The 27,252-nt window shown below is 43.3% G+C and overlaps 1 protein-coding gene and 1 long non-coding RNA gene across 11 annotated transcripts in view; one reads left to right on the top strand and one right to left on the bottom strand.

The window, feature by feature from the left end:
- Nucleotides 1–27,252, top strand: part of SLC13A2 (solute carrier family 13 member 2) — a 49,134-nt gene that overhangs the window by 11,765 nt on the left and 10,117 nt on the right. For 9 of the 10 annotated variants that reach the window (XM_038376117.2, XM_038376120.1, XM_038376116.2 and 6 more), the window contains 5 exons: nucleotides 18,448–18,576; nucleotides 18,936–19,072; nucleotides 20,648–20,874; nucleotides 21,887–22,073; nucleotides 22,318–22,440. In XM_038376117.2, the coding sequence (XP_038232045.1) occupies nucleotides 18,448–18,576; nucleotides 18,936–19,072; nucleotides 20,648–20,874; nucleotides 21,887–22,073; nucleotides 22,318–22,440 (803 nt within the window). Of the gene's footprint in view, nucleotides 1–4,661; nucleotides 4,785–18,447; nucleotides 18,577–18,935; nucleotides 19,073–20,647; nucleotides 20,875–21,886; nucleotides 22,074–22,317; nucleotides 22,441–27,252 lie in introns of those variants that run through there. The other variant, XM_043499173.1, reaches the window with a different exon arrangement.
- LOC122456950 lies at nucleotides 6,003–27,018 on the bottom strand. The gene is made up of 3 exons (XR_006276144.1): nucleotides 26,925–27,018; nucleotides 22,588–22,593; nucleotides 6,003–6,015 (listed from the first exon to the last, which is right to left on the bottom strand). It is a non-coding gene; the product is annotated as an uncharacterized LOC122456950 (long non-coding RNA).

Raw genomic sequence — 27,252 nt, forward strand, 5'->3', positions numbered from 1 at the left:
GATCCTTTCTGGAATCTGGAACTCAAATTGGTCTTCCATTTCAAATGTTGCTTTTGTGGCATGGACCTCAATATCCAGTATCGTGAGCTGGCTTTTTAAGGAAGACACATCTGTTTCTGGCCACATTTCTATGTCACTGTGTTTCATCAGTTATATTGTGAACAAATAGAAAAGCTGTCCTCTGTTAGCATTGTTTTCAGAGACAGTCAACATTTCAACTTGATAGACCCCAAAATGCCATTAAAGAGCAAGTGTCCATGGTGAGGTGGAAAAAATCTAAGACTGAAGTCTTTTAAGATCCCAAACACGCCAGCCTTGTGTTTTACACAGAACATATCCTGTACGAACTGTTGCCAGTCACGTAGCCTTTCTGAAGCATTCTTGCAGTGGTGGCACAGACGTTTGAAGAAGAATGCACACTGAATCTGGCACCTGGAAGCTGTGGGATTTAAATGAACGGCTTCACAAGGACCCCAAGTTTCCCTGAATCTGTTTTGCATAAGGACTTGTCTACATTAAGTAATATTACTGTGTTTCCTTTGAATGCGATTGTGAAGACTCCAAGAAAGGGGAAAAAATTAATAGGCAGGAGTTGTAGACAAAGCTGGATGAGCAGGTGATTAAGAAAAAGCAGAAAGCATACAGGGAGTGGAAGATGGGAGGGATCATCAAGGAAAGCTACCTTATTGAGGTCAGAACATGTAGGGATAAAGTGAGACAGGCTAAAAGTCAAGTAGAGTTGGACCTTGCAAAGGGAATTAAAACTAATAGTAAAAGGTTCTATAGCCATATAAATAAGAAGAAAACAAAGAAAGAAGAAGTGGGACCGTTAAAGGATGGAGGATGGAGTGGAGGTTAAGGATAATCTAGTCATGGCCCAATATCTAAACAAAGACTTTGCCTCAGTCTTTAATAAGGCTAAAGAGGATCTTAGGGATAATGGTAACTTGACAAATGGGAATGAGGATATGGAGGTAGATATTACCATATCTGAGGTAGAAGCGAAACTCAAACAGCTTAATGGGACTAAATCGGGGGGGCCCAGATAATCTTCATCCAAGAATATTAAAGGAATTGGCATCCGAAATTGCAAGCCCATTAGCAAGAATTTGTAATGAATCTGTAAACTCAGGAGTTGTACCCGTATGATTGGAGAATTGCTAATATAGTTTCTATTTTTAAGAAAGGAAAAAAGTGATCCGGGTAACTACAGGCCTGTTAGTTTGACATCTGTAGTATGCAAGGTCTTGGAAAAAATTTTGAAGGAGAAAGTAATTAAGGACATTGAAGTCAATGTAAATGGAACAAAATACAACATGGTTTTACAAAAGGCAGATCTTGCCAAACCAACCTGATCTCCTTCTTTGAGAAAGTAACAGATTTTTTAGACAAAGGAAACACAGTGGATCTAATTTACCTAGATTTCAGTAAGGCGTTTGATACCGTGCCACATGGGGAATTATTAGTTAAATTGGAAAAGATGGGGATCAATCTGAACATTGAAAGGTGGATAAGGAATTGGTTAAAGGGGAGACTACAATGGGTCCTACTGAAAGGTGAACTGTCAGGCTAGAGGGAGGTTACCAGTGGAGTTCCTCAGGGATCGGTTTTGGGACCAATCTTATTTAATCTTTTTATTACTGACCTCGGCACAAAAAGTGGGAGTGTGCTAATAAAGTTTGCAGATGATACAAAGCTGGGAGGTATTGCCAATTTAGAGAAGGATCGGGATATTATACAGGAGGATCTGGATGACCTTGTAAACTGGAGTAATAGAAATAGGATGAAATTTAATAGTGAGAAGTGTAAGGTTATGCATTTAAGGATTAATAACAAGAATTTTAGTTATAAGCTGGGGACGCATCAATTAGAAGTAACGGAGGAGAAGAAGGACCTTGGAGTATTGGTTGATCATAGGATGACTATGAGCTGCCAATGTGATACGGCTGTGAAAAAAGCTAATGTGGTCTTGGGCTGCATCAGGAGAGGTATTTCCAGTAGGGATAAGGAGGTTTTAGTACCATTATACAAGGCACTGGTGAGACCTCACCTGGAATCTGTGTGCAGTTCTGGTCTCCCATGTTTAAGAAGGATGAATTCAAACTGGAACAGGTACAGAGAAGGGCTACTAGGATGATCTGAGGAATGGAAAACGTGTCTTATGAAAGGAGACTCAAGGAGCTTGGCTTGTTTAGCCTAACTAAAAGAAGGTTGAGGGGAGATATGATTGCTCTCTATAAATATATTAGAGGGATAAATACTGGAGAGGGAGAGGAATTATTTAAGCTCAGTACCAATGTGGACACAAGAACAAATGGATATAAACTGGCCACCAGGAAGTTTAGACTTGAAATTAGACGAAGGTTTCTAACCATCAGAGGAATGAAGTTTTGGAATAGCCTTCCAAGGGAAGCAAGCAGTGGGGGCAAAAGATCTATCTGGCTTTAAGATTAAACTCGATAAATTTATGGAGGAGATGGTATGATGGGATAACGGGATTTTGATAATTAATTGATCTTTAAATATTCATGGTAAATAGGCCTAATGGCCTGTGATGGGATATTAGATGGGTGGGATCTGAGTTACCCAGGAAAGAATTTTCTGTAGTATCTGGCTGGTGAATCTTGCCCATATGCTCAGGGTTCAGCTGATCGCCATATTTGGGGTCGGGAAGGAATTTTCCTCCAGGGCAGATTGGAAGAGGCCCTGGAGGTTTCTCACCTTCCTCTGTAGCATGGGGCACAGGTCACTTGATGGAGGATTCTCTGCTCCTTGAAGTCTTTAAACCATAATTTGAGGACTCCAATAGCTCAGACATAGGTGAGGTTTTTCATAGGAGTGGGTGTGTGAGATTCTGTGGCCTGCATTGTGCAGGAGGTCAGACTAGATGATCAGAATGGTCCCTTCTGACCTTAGTATCTATGAATCTATAACTTAGCGACAAGTTGCTGGCCATGATTTGTCATGGTGTATGCTGATGACTCACTCCTGGCTAGCACTGTGCCAGATAACTCAAGTCTTGACAACCCTCTTCAGACATGATTGAACATTATAATGTAGACATTTTAGTCTCAGTAATATTGTTCCTAAAGGGCTCCCTGAGGAAATCACCTTCTTCCACTGTCAGTGATACCATAGTAGGGACCGGCCTGTTAGCAACAATTCCATCCATTTCTTAGTGAGATCAATGTGAAGTCCCTTCCATTGTCTCAGAAGCAAAGAAATGTAGAGCTTGTCTACCCAAGGCCTTAGTCCGCACTACTTGGGCTGTAAATTCTAATGCATGCTAGCATGTTGTGCCCTAACTGGCCTGTGTGGCCCCTGCTGAAGTTCCCTAGTGCACTTTAATATACTCCTGTTTCAAACAGTGCTATTTTAATGTGCATCAATAAATGTAGTGCATGTCAGCAGGATCCACCTGGGTCAGTGAGTGTGCAACACGCTATTGCACATTGGAATGTACATCCAAGCCAGTGAGACTAAGGCATTGTGTGGAAAAGCTCCTAGTCCATCCCATTTTTTGTGATTTTGGGCCCAATCCTGGATATCTAACTCCAGGCCACCCCCTCAGGGAGGTTCTGTGTGAGTGGAGTTCAGAACCGGGCTCTTGTGGGGTAATATTGCCTGACCAGAGTAGGGGCAACATACTCTGCTGGTGTAAGCTGGTGCCACTCTAACAGTAAATGGAACTGTGCAAGTTTATACCAGCAGCAAATTGGGCTCATTTTATGGTTTAATTACTATAGAAACTTTACAGCTTAATTACCTGATGCAATAATTACACCATAAAAGGAGTCCAATTCTCTTCCTGGGGTATGAAGTAGGAAGTCTGGGATCTCTGCAGTCTCCCTCTGTAGTCCCATGCCTTGTTTACAGCACACAGAACTGCTATGTGGGGGATCTGGGCTCCCTGCAGACCTCTGCACTGCCAGTCATCAACTGCAGGGCATTGTGGATGTGCCAAGAACTCCCCTGACGGAGATGTTGGGTCTGTAGGACCTAGTAATCCTGCTCCCAGACACTAGGGCTGTAATTCCATCTCTGATGGGGTGAGGGTTTCTGGTTATTTGAATTTTGCCCTGGTGGGTTTTGCTGTCACAGAAAATCCTGGATGGAATCCCAGCTGCCTTAGTGTTTGAGGGAGAGACCATACTTTCCTGAACTCCAGCTGGAGTATTACATACATGGATATGCTCCCTAACCATTTGAAGTATTTTATTAAAACAGAATTCTGAGCTGACTGTAGAAGAAGGATTCTCACCTTCTGTAGGAGTCCCCCATTCAGGGACTGACATTTTATTATGAAAGATAGGAACGTTAGCTGTCTTTGTCAATTCAGATTGGCTGCTAGCAGAAAAGTGAGCACATATGTTTTGTTGTAGGGTATTTGAATGTGCTCATGACAACCCTTCCCTTTGTAGTGATGTGAGACTGGTTGGGCCACAATGAGTTAATTCTCTGCTGAATTTATCAAGCATCAGAAAGATTTCCCTTAGAAAGTTCTTGGTCTGTCCTTCCTTCTCTGCCCCCTCCTTTCTTTGTTCTCTTTTCTCTTTCACTCTGATCATGGTTCTAAAAACAACACCCTACCTGCCAAGGTCAATGTTTAATGTTTCAGAGCCTTTATATAGTCCCCATGAACAGACCTGTACACCTTTCAGCACTGGGCTAGTTCCAGCACCATGACTGCTGTGTGGAGAGTGATTGTGGCCCACAGGAATTACCTGATTGCTTTGCTATTACCTTTTCTAATTCTTCCTCTCCCGCTGCTTGTTCCTACCAAGGTAAGAACTCATAACTGCACTAAGAGACTCCAAGTTATTTGGAGAGCACTGCTTCTTTTAAATTACAAAACCAAATGGGAACCACAGGTCCCTTCCCTGAGTAACTTCCATTGTTTCTGAGCTGGACAGTTACCTTTCCAGCTAAGTCCCCTTAGACCACTGATGGGGCACCTGGAATACTACAGCAATGAGGACCTCACTGGATAGACAGACTTGTAGGTCTATCATGAAAATGTGTCACTGAATTACAGTAAAAATGTAACTTGCTTCAGATGATGGCCCCGATTCAGCAAAGCATTTTTGCACATGCTTAAAGTCCATACCTATGTGCCTAACCTTAAGCACATGCTTTAAGCCTCAACTCAGGAGGCATTTTATGCTCAACTTTTAACTTCCCTCCTGATTTTCTCAAAAAATTCCTTTTCTCCTATTTTTTAAGTGTTGTCTTGAGACAGAGGAAACACTGTCAGGATTTTTTGTTTTATAAGTCAACCGGACAAGGCATTTCTGAGCTATGGGACAAAAATAAGGTGTTTCCCCCTTTTTAAAAGTTTTGGAACTTTTTTTCTTTTGAAAAATTGTTTTTAAAGAATGATTTGGTCTAGAATCTTCAAAAGTCCTGGGGGACACTTAATATTTATGATTACTTCTGACAAAGTTAAGTTCAAATCTTGGAATTAGTCACTATAGACTTTTAAATTTTGATTATGCCAAGATATTCCAGTGGACTTTAAAAACTCTGCCAAAAGTCTGTTAGAGTTTAGAAGTTCTGCTAGCAGAGTGTAGCCCACACAGAGTATGTAAACTCTCAAATGAGCTGCACTGGTTCAGGGAGGTTACAAATTCTGCTGGCAGGATTTGATTTGGATACTCTTTCGTCTTGTGTTTCAGTCACTCCTATAATATAACACAATATAGTATCTCTAGCAGAAAAAATATAAACTTCAACATCCTTTTCACATAATTACACACACACAAAAACTGTGAAAGAACAATTGGAGAATTGTTCTGAATTCAATACAATGAAATTCAATAAAGACAAGTGCAGAATACTTCACTTAAGAATCAAATGCACAACTACAAAATGGGGAATAACTGGTTAGGTGGTAGTACTGCTGAAAACAATTGGGGGTTATAGAGTATCAGAAATTGAAGTGTTCTATGTATGACGAGGGAGGTAATTATACCATCATACTCAACTGGAATACTGTGTCCAATTTTGGCAGCCACACTTGAGGAAAGATGTGAACAAACTGGAGATTTCAGAGTAGCAGCCGTGTTAGTCTGTATTCGCAAAAAGAAAAGGAGTACTTGTGGCACCTTAGAGACTAACAAATTTATTAGAGCATAAGCTTTCGTGAGCTACAGCTCACTTCATCGGATGCATTTGGTGGAAAAAGCAGAGGAGAGATTTATATACACACACACAGAGAACATGAAACAATGGGTTTATCATACACACTGTAAGGAGAGTGATCACTTAAGATGAGCCATCACCAGCAGCAGGGGGGGGAAGGAGGAAAACCTTTCATGGTGACAAGCAGGTAGGCTAATTCCAGCAGTTAACAAGAATATCAGAGGAACAGTGGGGGGTGGGGTGGGAGGGAGAAATACCATGGGGAAATAGTTTTACTTTGTGTAATGACTCATCCATTCCCAGTCTCTATTCAAGCCTAAGTTAATTGTATCCAGTTTGCAAATTAATTCCAATTCAGCAGTCTCTCGTTGGAGTCTGTTTTTGAAGCTTTTTTGTTGAAGTATAGCCACTCTTAGGTCTGTGATCGAGTGACCAGAGAGATTGAAGTGTTCTCCAACTGGTTTTTGAATGTTATAATTCTTGACGTCTGATTTGTGTCCATTCATTCTTTTACGTAGAGACTGTCCAGTTTGGCCAATGTACATGGCAGAGGGGCATTGCTGGCACATGATGGCATATATCACATTGGTAGATGCACAGGTGAACGAGCCTCTGATAGTGTGGCTGATGTGATTAGGCCCTATGATGGTATCCCCTGAATAGATATGTGGACAGAGTTGGCAACGGGCTTTGTTGCAAGGATAGGTTCCTGGGTTAGTGGTTCTGTTGTGTGGTGTGTGGTTGCTGGTGAGTATTTGCTTCAGATTGGGGGGCTGTCTGTAAGCAAGGACTGGTCTGTCTCCCAAGATCTGAGAGAGCGATGGCTCGTCCTTCAGGATAGGTTGTAGATCCTTGATGATGCGTTGGAGGGGTTTTAGTTGGGGGCTGAAGGTGATGGCTAGTGGCGTTCTGTTGTTTTCTTTGTTGGGCCTGTCCTGTAGTAGGTGACTTCTGGGTACTCTTCTGGCTCTGTCAATCTGTTTCTTCACTTCAGCAGGTGGGTACTGTAGTTGTAGGAATGCATGATAGAGATCTTGTAGGTGTTTGTCTCTGTCTGAGGGGTTGGAGCAAATGCGGTTATATCGTAGCGCTTGGCTGTAGACAATGGATCGAGTGGTATGATCTGGATGAAAGCTAGAGGCATGTAGGTAGGAATAGCGGTCAGTAGGTTTCCGATATAGGGTGGTGTTTATGTGACCATCGCTTATTAGCACCGTAGTGTCCAGGAAGTGGATCTCTTGTGTGGACTGGTCCAGGCTGAGGTTGATGGTGGGATGGAAATTGTTGAAATCATGGTGGAATTCCTCAAGAGCTTCTTTTCCATGGGTCCAGATGATGAAGATGTCATCAATGTAGCGCAAGTAGAGTAGGGGCATTAGGGAACGAGAGCTGAGGAAGCGTTGTTCTAAGTCAGCCATAAAAATGTTGGCATACTGTGGGGCCATGCGGGTACCCATCGCAGTGCCGCTGATTTGAAGGTATACATTGTCACCAAATGTGAAATAGTTATGGGTCAGGACAAAGTCACAAAGTTCTGCCACCAGGTTAGCCGTGACATTATCGGGGATACTGTTCCTGACGGCTTGTAGTCCATCTTTGTGTGGAATGTTGGTGTAGAGGGCTTCTACATCCATAGTGGCTAGGATGGTGTTTTTAGGAAGATCACCAATGGACTGTAGTTTCCTCAGGAAATCGGTGGTGTCTCGAAGATAGCTGGGAGTGCTGGTAACGAAGGGCCTGAGGAGGGAGTCTACATAGCCAGACAATCCTGCTGTCAGGGTGCCAATGCCTGAGATGATGGGGCGTCCAGGATTTCCAGGTTTATGGATCTTGGGTAGCAGATAGAATACCCCAGGTCCTGGCTCCAGGGGTGTGTCTGTGCGGATTTGTTCTTGTGCTTTTTCAGGGAGTTTCTTGAGCAAATGCTGTAGTTTCTTTTGGTAACTCTCAGTGGGATCAGAGGGTAATGGCTTGTAGAAAGTGGTGTTGGAGAGCTGCCTAGTAGCCTCTTGTTCATACTCTGACCTATTCATGATGACGACAGCACCTCCTTTGTCAGCCTTTTTGATTATGATGTCAGAGTTGTTTCTGAGGCTGTGGATGGCACTGTGTTCTGCATGGCTGAGGTTATGGGGTAAGCGATGCTGCTTTTCCACAATTTCAGCTCGTGCACGTCGGCGGAAGCAGTCTATGTAGAAATCCAGGCTGCTGTTTCGACCTTCAGGAGGAGTCCACCTAGAATCCTTCTTTTTGTAGTGTTGGCAGGAAGGTCTCTGTGGGTTAATATGTTGGTCAGAGGTGTGTTGGAAATATTCCTTGAGTCTGAGACGTCGAAAATAGGATTCTAGGTCACCACAGAACTGTATCATGTTCGTGGGGGTGGAGGGGCAAAAGGAGAGGCCCCGAGATAGGACAGATTCTTCCGCTGGGCTAAGAGTATAGTTGGATAGATTAACAATATTGCTGGGTGGGTTACGGGAACCATTGTTGTGGCCCCTTGTGGCATATAGTAGTTTAGATAGCTTAGTGTCCTTTTTCTTTTGTAGAGAATCAAAGTGTGTTTTGTAAATGGCTTGTCTAGTTTTTGTAAAGTCCAGCCACGAGGAAGTTTGTGTGGAAGGTTGGTTCTTTATGAGAGTATCCAGTTTTGAGAGCTCATTCTTAATCTTTCCCTGTTTGCTGTAGAGGATGTTGATCAGGTGGTTCCGCAGTTTCCTTGAGAGTGTGTGGCACAAGCTGTCAGCATAGTCTGTGTGGTATGTAGATTGTAATGGATTTTTAACTTAGGCTTGAATAGAGACTGGGAATGGATGAGTCATTACACAAAGTAAAACTATTTCCCCATGGTATTTCTCCCTCCCACCCCACCCCCCACTGTTCCTCTGATATTCTTGTTAACTGCTGGAATTAGCCTACCTGCTTGTCACCATGAAAGGTTTTCCTCCTTCCCCCCCCTGCTGCTGGTGATGGCTCATCTTAAGTGATCACTCTCCTTACAGTGTGTATGATAAACCCATTGTTTCATGTTCTCTGTGTGTGTGTATATAAATCTCTCCTCTGCTTTTTCCACCAAATGCATCCGATGAAGTGAGCTGTAGCTCACGAAAGCTTATGCTCTAATAAATTTGTTAGTCTCTAAGGTGCCACAAGTACTCCTTTTCTTTTAACAAACTGGAGAGACTCCAGAGGAGCGCAACACAAATGATAAAAGGTCCAGATCAATTTGGAAAGATTAAAAATACTGAGCATTCTTAGTCCTGAGAAGAGAAGACTGAGGGATGGCCAGATAACAACCTTCAAATATGATAAGGCTTATTATAAAGAGGACTGTGATCAATTGTTCTCCATGGCCACTGCAGGTAGAACAAGAAATAATTAGTTTAATCTGCAGCAAGGGAGATTGAGGTTAGATATTAGAAAAACTTGCTAACTCTCAGGGTAGTGAAGCTCTGGAACAGGCTTCCAAGGGAGATTGTAGAATTCCTATCACTAGATATTTTTAAGAACAGGCTGGACAAACAAGGGCCAGGGCTGGTCTAGGTTTACTTGGTCCTGCCTCAGCGCAGGGGGCTGGATTCGATGACATCTCAAGGTCGCTTTCAGCCTGACATTTCAGATTCTATGATTATTAAGGTTATAAAGCCAAGCACTCAAAAGTCAGGAAATGACCAGGATGAAGGTTGCCTGTGCAACCTTAATTCAGCCCTCCTGGGTGCATGCATTATGGTATGGTCTAATTACATGATTGCATACTATGTTTTTCCGCAGGACCCCAGCTTCATTCAGTGCACAGAGGATGGACAATGTACACTTAAAGTGCAGCTATTCCAAATTTTGTTTTATCCTTATTGTACAATGTTTGGCCCTGGCCTTATTTACTGTCCATTTTTCAAACTCTGCACTGGATACAGAATTATTAATTTCTTCATGGGGTTTTCTATGGCACTCATCACTACAGTATGAGTGCTTCACATACATTAATTAATTTACCTTCACAACACCCCTATATGGTATGGGGATGGTATTATCCCCATTTTACAGATAGTGAGTTGAGGCACAGAGATTAAGCTAAAAAATTCCACTAATTTTGGGTGCCCAATTTGAGACACCAAGGACCTGATATTTTTGAGAGTACTTAGCATTATATTGACCGTACATGTTTAAAGCACAGCTCCTATTGACTTCCATTGCAAATGTAAGTTTTCAGCATTGCTGCAAATGAGACCCCAGGCTATCAAGTTGGGCCCCCAGAAAATGAGAAACATACAATTACTGATCCCCTGTGACAAGTTTGGTTTCAGTGACTTGCCCGGCATCACGCTGGAATTCTGTAGAAGAGGGAGAGATAGAATCCAGTTCTCCAGGGTGGCATTTAACTGCCTAACTATGAAATAATCCTTTTTCTGCCTGCAATCCTTTGTCTCATTCATTACACACCTTCCAACTTCTGAAACAAAAGAGGAAGGATCCTACAAACATACTCCTCCACTACACAGCCCTGATTCATCTCCAGAGCACAGTCCATCCTACACACTAAACGAGTTAGGGATCCTGTGGAGAAATAGTATCTGATCATGTAATTAGATTTCATCATAATGCATACACATCACAGGGCTGAATTAAGGTTGCATATGATAACTTCCTAACTATTGAGTGTTTGACTTCGTATACTTAACATTTATTCAGATTTTTGTGCAATTTCCTGGGTTTTTAAAAAAGCAAACTGAAAAAACCCATACATTCCATCACGTGGCATGATATTGTCACTCACATGAGTTATCAGCAGGGTTGGAACCTTTAGATCCATGGCACAGATCTCTGCAACCAGAGCAAACAAAGTAATTGACAGCAGCAGTAGGTTGTCATCCTCTCTGTGGACCAGCACTGAGGGAGATGAGACGTACACGTTGCCAGGGGGTTTCAAAGATTTGCTGGCAGCAGAGGAATGATGAGACTCAGGAATCTTGGGTTCCATTCTAGGCTCTGGAGGGATGTTTGCTAGTGGGCACAGACTTTTCTGCCCCATCCCCTCCAATCTGTCCCTGTTCTGTCTCTTCCCCACCCCAGTTCCTTGTCCCAGTTCCACTCTACTGCTCAGGCTTCTCATCCCAGTTCCAGGCACCTTGGCCAGCCACTCCTAGTTTCCCCTTCTGGGACGGCTGTCAGTCCCAGTCTCTCCCCCTCCCATACATGGTCCGAGTCTTCTTGCCCAGTCAGCCCCAGTTCCATATTCTTAGCCTCATATGTCTCTTCCCCCACCCTCTACTGGCTCCCAGTCCTAGTGTCCCTCCCCAGGCTCTTCATCCAATCTCAGTCTCCCCTAGCCCCACCTAGCTCCTTGGCCTAGTCGCTTTGCCCAGTTCCCCCCCCCCCACCTCCTAGCTTCCTGTCAGATCTATCTTCCTTCGCCCCCCTTCTGCTTCTCCCCACACTGGTTCCTAGTCCCAGTCTCCTTGTTGAGCCAGTCCCGGTCTCCCCCAGCTCCTCGTCTGATCTCAGTGTTGTTCCCCCAGCCACCTGTTTCCTAGTCCCTTCCCTCATTTCCCTCACCAGCTCCCAGCTGCCCGGCCCAACTGGTCCCAGCCTCTCCTCTCCCAGTTCCAACCTCTCCCTCAGTTCCTAGTCTCAGGCTCATCCCCACCTCAGGCTCTTTTCCCAGCTATTCCCAGTTTCTCTCTTCCCTACTCCTGCCCTGCCCAGACCCGTCCCACTAGACTCCTTGTCCCAGTTTAATCCTTGCCCTCCCCCACTTCTGGCTTCTGTTCTCGTTACATTCGAATCAGATGATTTCCTCATCCATGCTTCAGTGGTGCCAGCAGGGGAGTCATTGAGAGCACAAAAGACAGAGATTTAGGGTGACCAGACAGCAAATGTGAAAACTTGGGATGGGGGTGGGGGGTAATAGGAGCCTATATAAGAAAAACACCCCAAAATCAGGACTGTCCCTATAAAATCGGGACATCTGGTCACCCTACAGAGATTCCCGGCTTGCAGTTCCAGTGCCCAGTCTCAGCCCAGCCAGGAGCAGCCTTTACAGGAAAGTCTGGTTTGGCACCTCTAGTAGCCCAGTCTGCTCAGAACTAGGAGCTGTGAGAGACTCGAGGGTGGTATCTTCAGAGATTTTAGTTGCTAAAATCAAAGAAGTCTCTACTGAGCATGTGCCAACTGCAATTTTACAAAGGTTTATAATTGGGCCAAATTTGGATTTTCAAAGGACAGCACAAGGCACACCCTGGAGACAAATGGCAAGTTTCACCTTCCTGCCCCAAAGTGGGTGTGTGTGGGGGGGGAAGGCTGCTAGAGCTATTCAAAAATGGTCTCCAGAATTTTTTTTAACATGGACAAAAAAATGTATTTTTCCCTAGCCTTGTTCTCAGAAATGGCTGATTCATTTTGGCTGAAATTTTCCATAAAACTTCAGCCTGATGCAGACAGCTGGCATGTAAAATTTCAGCCCAAATGTTAAAGTTTGGCCAAGTTATGAACAACTGAAAACAGGGTCTTATAATGGGATGTGGTGCACAATCTTAATAGCAGCAGGTGCCACCAGTCCTGCCTATAATAATATATTTAAATACTTTCTTTAAAAGGCTAAAGAAATTCACAGATAAAACACTGTGTATACAGTTTGGCTCTAATTTAATACCATTACATGGAAATAATGTTTTTAGATGTTGCAATGATAAAAATAAAGTAAATGCTTGAAAGTGTAGAAACGCAAATGTCCAGATATGGAAGCACTCTTAACTCTAACTCTGTCAGCACCATTCCTCTCCCTGTCCATCAGCACTCTCTTTCCTCAGTCACCAACCTCCTCCGTATTTGCAATATGGACCATAAGCTATCAACTCCATCTGGTAAAATACAATAATGATATAAAGAACCAGAGCAATTCAGTTTTTTGAACATTGGCATTATGAGATTCTAACCCTAGTTCACCAGAAATCCCAGCAACTACTATACTGTAGATACAGATCTCCACCAGCACCTACAGCACATATGGGGCACTGCCCCAAACACTGACACAGAAATAGTTCAGCTGCCTGTTAACAGCAAGAAACACCAACATTTCCCTTCATATACTGCCACATATAGTCTAGAAACAACAATGGATACTGCGCATACCCACAACCCCCAATGAAAGCAGTGGGAGCTGCAAGTGCTCAGCCTCTGTTAGGGTCAAAGGCCAAGAGTCAGGGCCCTGTATATTCCACAATTTTGTGACCATGGAATTCACCCCTTGCTGCAAAATCTCAGCTTATGGGAGAGACTTTCAGCGGCACAAATGGGTATTAAGTGCTTGATTCCCATTAACTTCAATGGCAGTTGGGTGCATACCTTCTTTTTGTGACTTTGAAAATATCCTCTGATGTTTATTGCCCTTATGGTGGTAGAGATAACCTTAAAATGTGAACAGATTTCAAACTGATGCCATGTTGCCTCCCTGAGTATGCAGACATCCTGAAACAATATATCTGAGCAGTGTAACCTGTCCTATTCATCTTGGTCAGTGGGACTCTAATTCCATGGATATAAAACTCTAAATTTTTATGCAGGCAGGCATCTGGCATTTTGTTTTCCGTTTCCGTACCCCACTGAGACCTGTCCTCCAGCGTTCCCCAAAGGGACATGTTCCCTGCACTGTTGCATAGAATCAGGAAGCAGGGCATCAAGGAGCCAGACCTGAAGTTCAGCTTGCAGTGAGGTAGGGGCAGCCAGAAACATAGGCTGGCCAGCTTGGAGAAAGGTGCAACAGAAGAGGTCCTGGTAGCTGGGGAGATAAGATGCTGCAGCTGGCTACAAGCTCCCCTCCTTTCCTGGCACACATGATGGGAAGGAGTTCCTTAGTCAGACCACCTAGGCATAATGAAGGGAACCAAAGCTCAGGGAGTGGAGCTGGGCTGGAAAGCAGAGTGACAAACCTGTCCTTGAAACATAATTTCTGCCAAAAACAATCATTCACAAATTTTACACAAAGAGTATTTTCAACAATGAGCCATAGTTATGTGTGAGTTGGAGAGGTTGTGATGAAGGAAATGGGAATGAAAGGTATTTCGTGGCAATAGACTAGATTAACATTGCTTCAGAATTTGGTCCCCTCATGCCACAGAGTACAAGGGGCCCTGCCTATAGCCAAGCATTTCAAAAGTGATGATAGATTCATAGAATTTCATACCAGAAGGACCCATTAGATCATCTAATGACCTCCTGTATATCACAGGACATTAAATTTCATCTAGTTACCCCTGTACTGAGATCAATGACTTGTGTTTGACTGAAACACATCTTACAGAAATGTATCTAGTCTTGATTTGAAGGCATCAAGAGAGGGAGAATCTCTCTTGATGCCAATCTCAAATGAGTAGTTTGTTCCAATAGTTAATCACCCTCAACTGTTAAAAATGTATGCCTTATTTCTAATTTGAATTTGTCTGGCTTCAGCTTCCAGCCACTGGTTCTTGTTCTGCCTTTCTCTGCTAGATTAAAGAGCCCTTTAGTATGTGGTAGTTTCTCCCATGAAAGTATTTACGAACTGTAATCAAGACACCTCTCAATCTTTGTTTTGATCAACTAAACAGCTTGATCTCTTTAAGTCTCTCTCTGTGTAAGGCATTTTTCTCCATCCCTCAAATAATTTTTGTGGCTCTTTTCTGCAACCTCTTTGATTCAAATTTCTGGATGTCCAATCTGAGACACCTTAATGGAGCCTGATTTTCAGAAGACAGGCACTCAGCTCTCTCTGAAAATCATGCCCCTTGAACATATCACCCAAAATCACTTGTCACATTTGAAAATTTTGGTCAAAGAGCCCAGTCTGCATCTTTTACTCTCCAAAATATGGACTCAGCGGAATATCCCATATACATGTAATCCTCTGACGTGATTCAGGTGCCTCTGCAGAGAACAGGTGGTCAGGATACAGGGTCAGAGTTCAGAATGTGAGAAACCTTAACTTTCAACTATTTATATATACTTGTGCTATTTTAATAATGCTTTCTTTTTCTTATTAGTATTACAGTAATAGCTATTTACAACCTCAACTAACTGAATCATGGTTTGTCAGCAAGTATTCTGTAGGTCTGATTTCTTGGTCATTTGCATGCCAAGATTTTTTATTGTTATTATTTGCATTGCAGTAGCAGTCAGAGGCCCCAGTTGGGTTCTGGGCCCCATTGTGTTCGGCTCTGTATAAATACAGACAAAGCAGTGTTCCCTGCAGCGTGGGGGTCCCCAGTCTGGGACAGTATAAGACACAAAGACGTAGAAGTATAAAGGAAAGAAGACACATAATACATGACTATGTACATGTTTTTCTAACAGTGTAAAGTGAAGTAGCAAAAAAAGTAGTTAATGAAATTAAATGGGACTTAACTCAGATAATTGCTTATGTGGCTGGGGAATGGGATCCAGAACTTTTCACTACTAAGTCATGGCTTCAAACCCAGCCAAAGTTGGTAGTGCCTGGAAGTTACCATTTTATCAGGTCTTTGGTATCTCTTGTGGAAAGATTTGGTGGATCTCAATTCAGTGTCACAAAGGGCACCAACTGGCATCTATCTGCAGTTCAGCAGAGGCCAAGGACTGAGTAGGCCATGGAGAGACAAAAAATATTTCTGACCCTCCAAGTCTAAATGTGGCCTTTACAGGTTAAGATTGGGCACACTGCTGGGCCATATGGGAGAAGCTTGCACTCTTACACTGGCCCAGAGGCTTCAGTGTTCAGGGCTGTCAAGCTGACACCTACACTAAAAGGAAAAAAACAAAACAAGGGGAAGGGGCAGGACACATAATGCCACGCTCAGATGTCTGATCCCTCACAATTAACCAGCATACCTTCTTAGTAATTAACTTGCCCCATTGGGAGATATGGCTGGGGCCCTGAGATAGACTGTTGTGTGAACAAGGGTAAAACAAACAGAATTATAAAGGCTTTGTCTAAAGCCAAAGGAAGCAGAAATTGACAAAGATAAAAAGGCAAATAATCAACACCACACAGAAACCCAGCCACTGAGCTGAGCCTGATGCCTCGAGCTTCACTAGACCATCTAATCTGATAACCAGCTTTGACTTCGAAGGAGGGTGTAAACTTTCACCTCTCTGTCTGTCTGTCTCTCTCTCTCTCACACACACACCTCTCAAAGAATTATATCCTGAATGCCAGGCTGGTGGTCATGGGGTCCCCTGGAGCCTGAACAGGATTCGGAGCAGTAGCAGGATGTGCAAGATCTAGAGTGGAGGGTGTATGAATGGAGAAAGAAGTATCTCTGTCGCTGGGGATAACTGATGGGCCCGCTGGTTGCCAGTAGCACTGATATCCCTTTTCCAGGCCTCCAGACAGTTTATATTTTTTGTTTTTATAAATCCCAATGGAGTAGGATGTGGGAGAATGTTCTGAGGAGAGAGTCTAAACCAAGGCCCATAATCACTGAATTCTTCACTGTCCCTGGGTTGGAACCGTACAACGTGAAATATCATCAGGCCCCCCTATGCTCCCCCTTTCCTGTCACTGTGTTCCTGACAAGCTTTATTGGAGGTGACCCTGTGCAGGAGGAATGTGTCAGCATCCCAGGACTTGCCAGGGATTCTCACTGACAGCTTTGCCAAGAGAACCCAGTGGCTTCTCACAGGTACACTAAATGGGAGAGATGGATTAATCAACATTGGGAAACTCCAATTAATGTTCGGCTTGATGGAATATTTAACTAGGGAACTGCACTTTTTAAAGTTTCTGTGGTTGCCACTGAATATGGGGAGCCAAAATCCATTCATTCCTTTCCTCAGAAATCCCTCTCTTTCCCCCATTCCTGCTGCTGAAACCCTTACCCAGGACCTGGTAATCTCTACCTAAAATACTGCAACTTTCTACTCTTCGGCCTACTCAATCTCACTTTTCATCCTTCCACATCACGAGCTCTCCATCTCTTTCCATGCCATAGTCATGCTTGCCTCTTGCTTTCCTGGGTCTTCATGGGTCTGTCCGTGCCTGCTTCTCAGCTTTTGTCTAGTGCTATTCCTCTACTTGGACCCTGTGCTCAGACCATTCCGTCCCACTCCCTTTAGAGCATTCTCCAGAAGATCTCTGTGCTGTCTCCCACATTGCCAGATAGGTTTGAAATTATCTCGATTCCAGATTCCACATAACTCTTTCCTTCTTCAAATCCCTCTGCAAACTTCCTGCTAGTCACGCTTTCCAGCGTTGACTGATACTTCTGAGTCAGTCGCAGAATGAGGGAGATGTAAGCCACCTCCCCTCAGTCCCCACCACAAGGCTGATTCCTTCCCTTGGGTCTGAGTCACCACTGTGTTATCACCTGAGGAACTACACCGAAATAAATGCAGTCATGTCATAAAAACTGGAGTAACGCACTGGTAAAAGAGACCCCTTGTCTGGAGAGGGCACCCTACAGCCCATGGTCCCTTCCTCTCCCCAAGGAAAGAATCCCCATGCAACATGCTATTTCAGATCACCTTGAGGTGTTGTAATGAAGTAAATATGTTTAATTTAGAAGCTGGAATTGTCTTCCAGAGCAGAAGTAAGCCAAAGTCCCCTGGAGAAAGGGTAGGAAACAAACGTCGGGATCGTTTCACCATGGGGAAGGAAGAAGCTTTTGGATAATTTTGTGAATTGCAAAGGGCATTTTACAACAATACAAAATAAAAAAAGAAATCTCAGTGATTAGAAACTGAAGTTGAACTGTGATTATAGTTTGTCAATTAGCCTGTGCAAAAGCTGTGGCTAATTGTGAAAAATCAAATTAAAAGTAAACATATAATGATTTACAATGTTAGAAATCAAGGCTGCAGAAACCAATCAGAGTTCATCTGGGCCACTGCATGAAACAGGTCGGGAGAAAAGTGAACTGAACCAAAGACTAACTGAGCTGTTCAATCATTCAAAGACAGAAGTAAATCAGGGAGAAGTTGCTACTATCAGCAAAATCAAGGAGTCTGTTCAGAACTGCTGCCTCTTATCTGGGCAGGGTTCAAAGTCAGTGAGTGATTTCTTTTTCTATGTATAAGTTTTGTGTTTCCTTGTAAAGGCTCTTCCACAAGGTCACCATATATGCTGCCCCCTTATTTCTATCCCAGATCTCTGACAAGGTCACTGAATGCTTTGCCCTTTTCTCCATGACAAGAGGCAGATAACTGGGATCTGTTCCTCTTCTCTACCTGGGGCACAGTTGGGAGAAAAAGGCTAGAAGCAGGCTTGTGACTGAATGCCTAGTAAGAGCGTCTGAATAAGCTTGTGGGCTAGCGTCTCAGTCAGCTGTGCAGTGTGATCTGATTGTGCGCATTCTCTTTCAGGAAGCCCGATGTGGTTATGTTATCATCCTGATGGCGCTGTTCTGGTGTATGGAAATCCTGCCATTGGGTGTTACTGCCCTCTTTCCTGTCGTGCTATTCCCGCTCATGAACATAATGGATTCAACTAAAGTAAGAGATCTGGCTCTTACCTATCTGTGTCCCCATCAATTTCTTTGTCTCAGTGTCTCTGGATGTCTCTCATCTGGTCAGTCTGCAGGGACAGGATGGTTCCAATATGCAGTGTTGAGGAGGAAGAAACTGCATGACTGGCACCCAGAGAAAAGGCTCACAGAACAAAGAATTTCTCTGCCCACCTGGAGTGAATGTTGGGTCCAGCTCCAGAAGTGAAACCAAAGGAAAATTATTAGCAGTATGGGATGCATGTAGTCTGCATAACAGTGTCTCTGACCCTCCTTCAGTAAATGTTCTCTCTCTGACTGTCTGGCCTCTCTCTCTGACTGTTTCCTCTCCCCTGTTTTCTGTTACAGGTCTGTATGGAGTATCTGAAGGACACCAATATGCTCTTCATCGGGGGGCTGATGGTGGCCATTGCTGTTGAACACTGGAACCTACACAAGCGCATCGCCCTGGGGGTCTTGTTAATCATTGGGGTCAGACCAGCCCTGTGAGTGAGAACCTCAGAAGTGGGGCAGGGGCGGGGGGGACACAGTCAGTGAGAAGACCAGATTCCACCCAGGGAAGGAGTTTGGAAATCTTTTCATTCCTGATTCAGGAAAGCACCAAAGTACATGCCGACGACCATCATTTAAGAGCTATCTTGATTCGGGCTCTTTGTTTGCATTTGGTTCTCATCTCATTTCAGCCAGAAGGCTACATGGGGGTTGGGAGTCTCCTGTGTGATGTGTGATACGAGTAATGAACTCCTGTATTCTCTGATATGTACTGCAGCCAGCTCTCTTTCTTTCCCCTGTCTATATATTGGATGGAAGGACTGACTTAATAAGAAATATTTAATATTATGTAGCTAAATGACAGTGAGAAAGGGAACAGCATAACCAGACCCATAGAAAAGCACTGTGTTAATGATTACGATCCTGAGTGGGGACTGGGGATCTGTATTTAAAGAGATTAGAAAACCAGGGGCAATTTGGTTTTGAATGATAATTGTAAGGCAAAATTAGAGAGGTCTATAAAATATACAGAGAAAGCTATATGATCCTATCTAGTTTGTCCCTTACCACAAGAACAAGGGAACATTTGAGGATGTTATAAGACAATAGGAAAAATAAATAAAACCCAAAACACTTTTGTACATAATTTGTAATTAGCTTGTGTATCTCATTGCTGTAAAATAATGTAGTAAGATCCAAAGGAGGACTAGACTTTTATATGAATCAGAACAGAAACTGCAGTGATAGGAGGTGGGATAAATTACAAAGATTATTGAATCTCAAGCTTAACAGTGTTAATGATCACTATCTGGGCTCAAAAATAAATTCTCTCTCAGGCGACAGTGTTATACAATTAGCTGTCCCCGCAATTTCAGATCTGCTCAGCTGGGCAAACTTCATCTCATCTTGTGTTAAGGGCCCTCTGCCCATGCATGGCCTTGGTACCATTCTGTAATGATGATCTGCGTGGGATGTACTGTACATTACAAGCCAAAAGCTCTGTGCTGCTATTCTCCCCTAGTGCTAACTTCGTTTCCTAACAAAGAGAGCTCTCTGTCCAAGGAGATCCACCACTGGAAATGCTCACCCTGGCCGTGCCCTGTACCCCAGCCCAGGACACATTAGCTAGGTCACCAGCTAATTAATGCATATCCCCAGAGGAACAGGAGCTGACAGGACAGTCTTTATACCACAATAAAACCTATACAGAATTCTAGCCACAGCATGGAATGGTTTTCAGTGCAATCACGAATGGATCCTGTCAAACATGTTGTTGCCATATCTATCTTTTTCTCCTGGAAACCTCTCCTCTTTTCTCCCCATCCTCTCCTAGACTCTCTCTTCTTCCCTGCCTTTCATCTTCCCTCCTCCCCTGAGAAGAACCTGGGCTAGTGGTGAATTTACATGCCAACAAAATCTAGGCAATTAAGTGATTGAGAGAATTGAAGATAATTTTGTCCTTCTTTGTGTCTATGGGGTGGGAGAGAAATGGGGTAATGGAGCACTGTGAGGAAAGACTGTGCCTTTGACTTCTGAAGTGACCTTCACATCAATCCTCTTCATTGCAGGCTGATTATGGGCTTCATGTCTGTCACTGCTTTTCTATCCATGTGGATCAGCAATACTGCCACCACTGCCATGATGATACCAATAGCCCAAGCTGTACTGGAGCAGCTGCACAAGTCAGAACAGGAGACCAGCCCAGCTGAGCATGTGGCTGAGAGCATCAACAAAGCCTTCGAGCTGCAGGAGGCACCAGATAAATCAGATTCCTCTCAAGAGACACAAAAACAAGGTGCGTAGCTGTAGGTGTTTTCTTCTTTAGGGTAATGGAGGATATGCAGGTGCCTTCTCCATCTCCACCTTAGGTGCTTCTGGCCTCAATATTCATCCCTGTTTCTAAATTTTAACTTAATAGGGAAGGAAGATGTCTATGGCATCCAGACTATATCAGAGAAGGTTTCTGATATGAGATAACTCTTTAATCTAGCAAAAAAATGTATAACAAGACCCAGTGGATGGAAGCTGAAATCAGAAAAATTCAAACTGGAAATAAGGTGCAAATTTTAAGTGAGGGTAATTAATCACTGGAGTAAGTGTCATAGGGAGGTATCAAATTCTCCATCACTTGGATTCCCTAAATCAAGTTGGTTGTCTTTCTAAAAACATATACTGTACCTCAGCCACAAATTATTGGGCTTGATACATGGATGGCAGTGTGCAGTTCTCTGGCCTGTTTCATGAAGGAGGTCATGTTAGAAGATCACAATGGTCTCCTACTGGCCTTAAAATCTATGAATTTGTGAACAGGCTGCTCCCTTTCTTTATCAGACTTCCTCTTCTTTTCTGACCCCTTGATTCTACTCAAGTGTCCTTGAATTTGAATCACAAGCTTTTTTTAATCAGGTCCTGATGTGGGATGAGCTGCCTGTTCTCCACTTGCCTGTGTTCCTGAATGTGTTTTCTTCTCCCACTTCCTCCCACAAGTTCAGGCATTGCTGATTCCAGTTACTAGTGTTTGCATGGTGTAGCCACGTGGTGTTATCACAAACTCACATTATCCCAATTTTCTCAAAAAACCTCTTTTCATCGGATTTTGTATCAATGCAAACACGAAATGGGACAGAGGCTCAGGGCACTGCCAAAGTCGGCCCTGAAATGACCATGTCTCGATGCCATTCCTCACCTTGGGGTAGCCTGTTGTTTCCTAAATTGGAAATACTTTGTTGAGCAGGCCCAACAACCTTCCCAATTCCTGTCTAGCCCAGCTTGTGCAACTCTTCTCCTGTTCCTGCCTCTGCACCCAGATAATGGACATGTGCTGACAGTGGAGGAAGAGGAGAAACTGAAAGATGTGAAGCAGCTGAAAGAGGAGAAGCACCGGACATTTTGCAAGGGAATGAGCCTCTCTGTTTGTTATGCGGCCAGTATTGGAGGGATCGCAACCCTGACTGGTACTACCCCCAACCTGGTGATGAAGGGACAGATTGATGAGTGAGTACAGAGGAGTTTGGGACTGCACGCCCAGAATTGCTGTCTGTTAGTAGTAACCTTGGGCTGAGGCTGAGCGGCAGCCAAAGCAGAGAAGGAAAAAATAAATTGACGCTATTCTGAGGAAGGGAGAACCAGGACAATATCATTTTTGGTCTGGCCCCACAGCCCCCTCTCCTCTCTGGGCCACAGATTATGAGGCAGAAATGAGTGCAGTTGTAGAGGTGACATCTGTTTATACTTCCAGGCTCTTTCCTGCCAATAACAATGTGGTGAACTTCGCTTCCTGGTTTATGTTTGCTTTCCCTACCATGGTACTGTTGCTGGCTCTTTCCTGGATTTGGCTCCAGATAATGTTTTTGGGATTTGAGTAAGTACTTTATGCTCATTGAAACAAATATAAATTGATGCTTCTGCCATTGATCCTATCACAGTTTCAGAGTAACTACACCTGTATTCCTTGCTCTGTGATCTGCTCCAGGAGTTCCCAGTCATGTTTCAGATCTCCAGCCATCACCTTTTTCTGGTTAGGAATCCTTGTCCAACTCCCTTCTGACCAGGGGTTTTAAGGCTGCAAACTCCCTGATCTACACTGTGATATACCTAGCAAGCCAGTCTGCCTAAAGGTCAGCGCCTGGGCTTTGCTTTCTCTCCAAGTCTATGACCAGTTACAAGTTACCGCTCAGCTCCTTCTAAGCAAGGATATTTATTCTGAATGTAAAAGCATTACAGAGAACGCATATAAATACAATAAAAGAAACTATTTGCATGGTAAAAAGCTTACCAGAGGTCACTCCCAACTTCAACATAGGGGTCATTGCTTCAAACCCCACAGCAGGATTTTCCCTGTGTTTACATGTTCATAACAGTCTTTAGATCTGGAACCAGCATCCAGACTGAGCAGATCAGCTGTTTCTTTATACATCTGGGGCCTTTGATCTCCAATCTCCAGGAACTGGTAATCACCCAGCAGTCACCCTCTCCTTTGGACATAGCTTCAAAAGGAGGGGTTTTGCATAACCAGAGAATTTGTATTATCCACTCCCCAAGGATTCACCAGGAAATCCACTTACCACTTACCCATACAGGTAGGAACTGCAGAGAAACAGTCAAACAAAAGAGTCCCATTCAATTCCATCACATGAAGGCAGACTGCTAAATAGTGACACATTTTTAAGTGCTTGTATACGAATGCTAGAAGTCTAAATACTAAGATGGGTGAACTTGAGGGCCTGGTATTAAATGAGGATATTGATATAACAGGCATCACAGAAACTTGGTGGAGCAACAACAATCAATAGGAGACAGTATTACCAAGGTACAAAATATGGTCACACTCTTGGGGGAGTGGCCCTACATGTGAAAGAAAATATAGAGTCAAATATAATAAAAATCTTAAATGGAGTACCATAGAATATCTATGGAAAGAAATTCCATACTTGAATAATAAGCGTATAGCGGAAGGAATATACTACTGACTCCTTGACCAGGATGGTGATGGTGACTGTGAAATGCTCAGGGAGAGGCTACAAAAAAAGAAAACCCCAAAATAATGTGCAATTTCAACTATCCCCATATTGACTACATATATATCACCTCAGAACAGGATGCAGAGATAAACTTTCTAGACATCATTAATGACTGCTTCTTGGAGCAGCTAGTCCTGGAATCCACAAAGGGAGAGGCAGTTCTTGACTTAGTCATAAGTGGAGCACAGGATCTGGTCCAAGAGGTGACTATAGCTGAACTGATAAGTAATACCGGCCATAATGTAGTTAAATGTAACATCCTTGTGGGGGGAAAATACCAAAGAAACCTACCACAGTAGCATTTAACTTCAAAAAGGGGAGCTACACAAAAATGAGGAAAGTAGTTGAAAGGAAATTAAAAGGAACAGTCACAAGAGTGAAATGCCTGCAAGCTGCATGGAAACTCTTTAAAACCACCAAACTAGAAGCTCAAACTAAATGTATACTCTGAATCAAAATTAGAAGAAAAAAAATAGTAAGAAGATCAAAAAATTGCCACCATGCCTAAACAGCAGAGTAAAAGAGGCCGTGAGAGGCAAAAAGGCCTCCTTTACAAATTGGAAGTCAAATCCTACTGAGGAAAACAGAAAGGAACATAAACTTTGGCAAGTCACGTGTAAAAGCATGATTAGGCAGGCCAAAAAAGAATTTAAAGAGCAGAGAAAGAGAGACAAAAACTAACAGCTAAATTTGTAAGTACAGTAGAAGCAGGAAGCCTGACAAACAATCAGTGGGGGCACTGGAAGATCAAGGTGCTAAAGGAGCACTCAAGGAAGACAAAACCATTGCAGAGAAGCTAAATGAATTTTTTGCATCAGTCTTCACTGCAGAGGTTGTGAGGGAGATTCACACACCTGAGCCATTCTTTTTAGGTGACAAATCTGAGCGACTGCCCCGGATTGAGGTGTCAGTAGAGGAGGTTTTGGAACAAATAGATACATTAAACAGTAAGAAGTCACCAGAACCAGAGATCAGTTTTCAGAGTAGCAGCCGTGTTAGTCTGTATTCGGAAAAAGAAAAGGAGTACTTGTGGCACCTTAGAGACTAACAAATTCAACCAGAGAGTATCACTCAAGAGTTCTGAAGGAACTCAGGAAACTGGAGAACTCCTAACTATGGTATGTAACCTATCACTTAAATCAGCCTCTGTGCCAGATTTTTAAACAGCGATTTTTAAAAAAGACTCCAGAGCTGCTCCTGGCAATTACAGGCCAATAAGCTAACTTCAGTATCAGGTAAGTATAATAAAGAACAGAATAATCAGACACATAGATGAATAAGATATGTGAGGGAAGAGTCAACACAGCTTTTGTAAAGGGAAGTCATGCCTCATCAATCTACTTAAATTCTTTCAGCGTGTCAACAAGCATATGGACAAGGGTGATTCAGTTGATATAGTGTACTTGGATTTTCAGAAAGCATTTTATAAGGTCCCACACTAAAAGCTTTTAAGCAAAGTGAGCCGTCATCGGATAAGAGGGAAGGTCCTCTCATGGATCAGTAACTGGTTAAAAGATAGGAAACAAAGGGTAGGAATAAATGGTCAGTTTTCACAATGGAAAGAGGTAAATAGGAGGATCCCCCGGAGGTCTGTACTGGGACCAGTTGTAGTCAACATATTCATAAATGATCTAGGAAACAGGGTAAACAGTGAGGTGGGCAAAGTTCCCAGATGATACTAAATTACTCAAGACACTTAAGCCAAATATGATTGTTAAAAGTTACAAAGGGATCTCACAAAACTGGGTGACTAGGCAACAAACCAGGAGATGAAATTCAGTGTCAATAACTGAAAAGTAATGCACATTGGAAAACATAATCCATACATACCAAACTATGGGGTCTAAATTAGCTGATACCTCTCAAGAAAACTATCTACGATGACACCGAGATCTCTATCTGAAAACATGTGCTCAGTGTGCAGCAGCAGTCAAAAAACTAAGAGCATGTTAGGAACCATTAGGAAAGGGATAGATAATAAGACAGCAAATATCATAATGCCACTATATAAATCTTTGGTATGCCCACACCTTGGTACTCCATGCAGTTCTGGTTGCCCCACCTCAAAAAAGATATATTAGAATTGAAAAAGGTACAAAGAAGGGCAAGGAGAGTGATTCGGGGTCTGGAATAGATTCCATGTGAGGAGAGAGTAAAAGGAGTGGGACTGTTCAGCTTAGAAAACAGCGACGACGGGGTATGACAGAGGCCCATAAAATCATGACTGATGGGGAGACAGTGAATCAGGACGTGCTGTTGACTCCTTTTCATAAGACAAGAATCGGGGTCACTGAATGAAATTAATGAACAGCCGGTGTAAAACAAACACAAGGAAGTAGTTCTTCACACAATGCACAGCCAATCTGTGGAACTTGTTGCCAGGAGATGTTGTGAAGGCCAAAAGTATAACTGGGTTAAAAAAAAAAACTTCGTAAGTTAATGGAGGCTAGACCCATCAATCGCTATTAGCCAGGCTGGGCAGGGACACAACCCATGCGCTGGGTGTCCCTAAAGCTTTGACTGCCAGAAGCTGCAACTGGATGACGGGGGAGGGATCATTTGATAACGGCCCAGTTCTGCTCATTCCTTCTGAGATATCTAGCACCAGCTACTGTCGGAAGACAGAATACTGGGCTAGATGGACCATCTCTGACCCATATACCATTCTTATGTTCTTATGAAGTCAGGGCACCTAGTCCCCTCCCATCCATTGTGCTGCTGTGGCTACATTTCTGTTTTTAGTGCACTAGTTTGATCAGAGCTAGCCTGGGAATGTCTTCCCAAACTGAAAATTACACCTCCATCCCAAAGTGTAGCAATACCTTTTGTCTCTCCCATCTTAACCCCCTCTCCCAACATCTTTGAGCCCACTTGCCTCTCCAGCTACTGCCCTTTCTCCCTGTCATCTCTAAGCTCATTGAATGCACTGTCTACAATCACTATCTTGAGTTCCTCTCCTCCAATTCCATCCTAGACCCTCTCCAATCTGGCTTCTGCCAACTTCCACTCCACTGAAACCACTCTTGGCAAATTTCAGAGTAGCAGCCGTGTTAGTCTGTATTCGCAAAAAGAAAAGGAGGACTTGTGGCATCTTAGAGACTAACAAATTTATTTGAGCATAAGCTTTCGTGAGCTACAGCTCACTTCATAGATTCATTCCGATGAAATGAGCTGTAGCTCACGAAAGCTTATGCTCAAATAAATTTGTTAGTCTCTAAGGTGCCACAAGTACTCCTTTTCTTTTCACTCTTGGCAAAGTCTCTCATGACCTGTTCTCCACCTGTCTGTCATTCAGGCCCATAACCTTGGCATCATCTTGAACAACTAGATCTTCACATCCAGACTATGTCTAAATCTTACCGATTCTTTCTGCATGACATCTCTAAGATACAACCGTTCCTATCCATCCACACAGCTAATACTCTTAGCATCTCACATCTCCATTATCGTAACAACCTGCTCTCTCATCTTGACAAATGCAGCCTTGTCCTGCTCTTATCCATTCAGAATGCTGCTGCAAAGATCACTTTCCTAACTGGTTACTATAAGCACATCATCCCTCTTCTTGAATCCTTCCACTGGCTCCCTCTTCTCTGTCGCATCGTACAAAAGCTGCTTGTCTTCACTTCACAGACCCTTTACAGCCTGTCTTC

This window comes from Dermochelys coriacea, chromosome 17 (assembly GCF_009764565.3).
Source record: "Dermochelys coriacea isolate rDerCor1 chromosome 17, rDerCor1.pri.v4, whole genome shotgun sequence".
In the NCBI taxonomy this organism is placed as follows: domain Eukaryota; kingdom Metazoa; phylum Chordata; order Testudines; family Dermochelyidae; genus Dermochelys; species Dermochelys coriacea.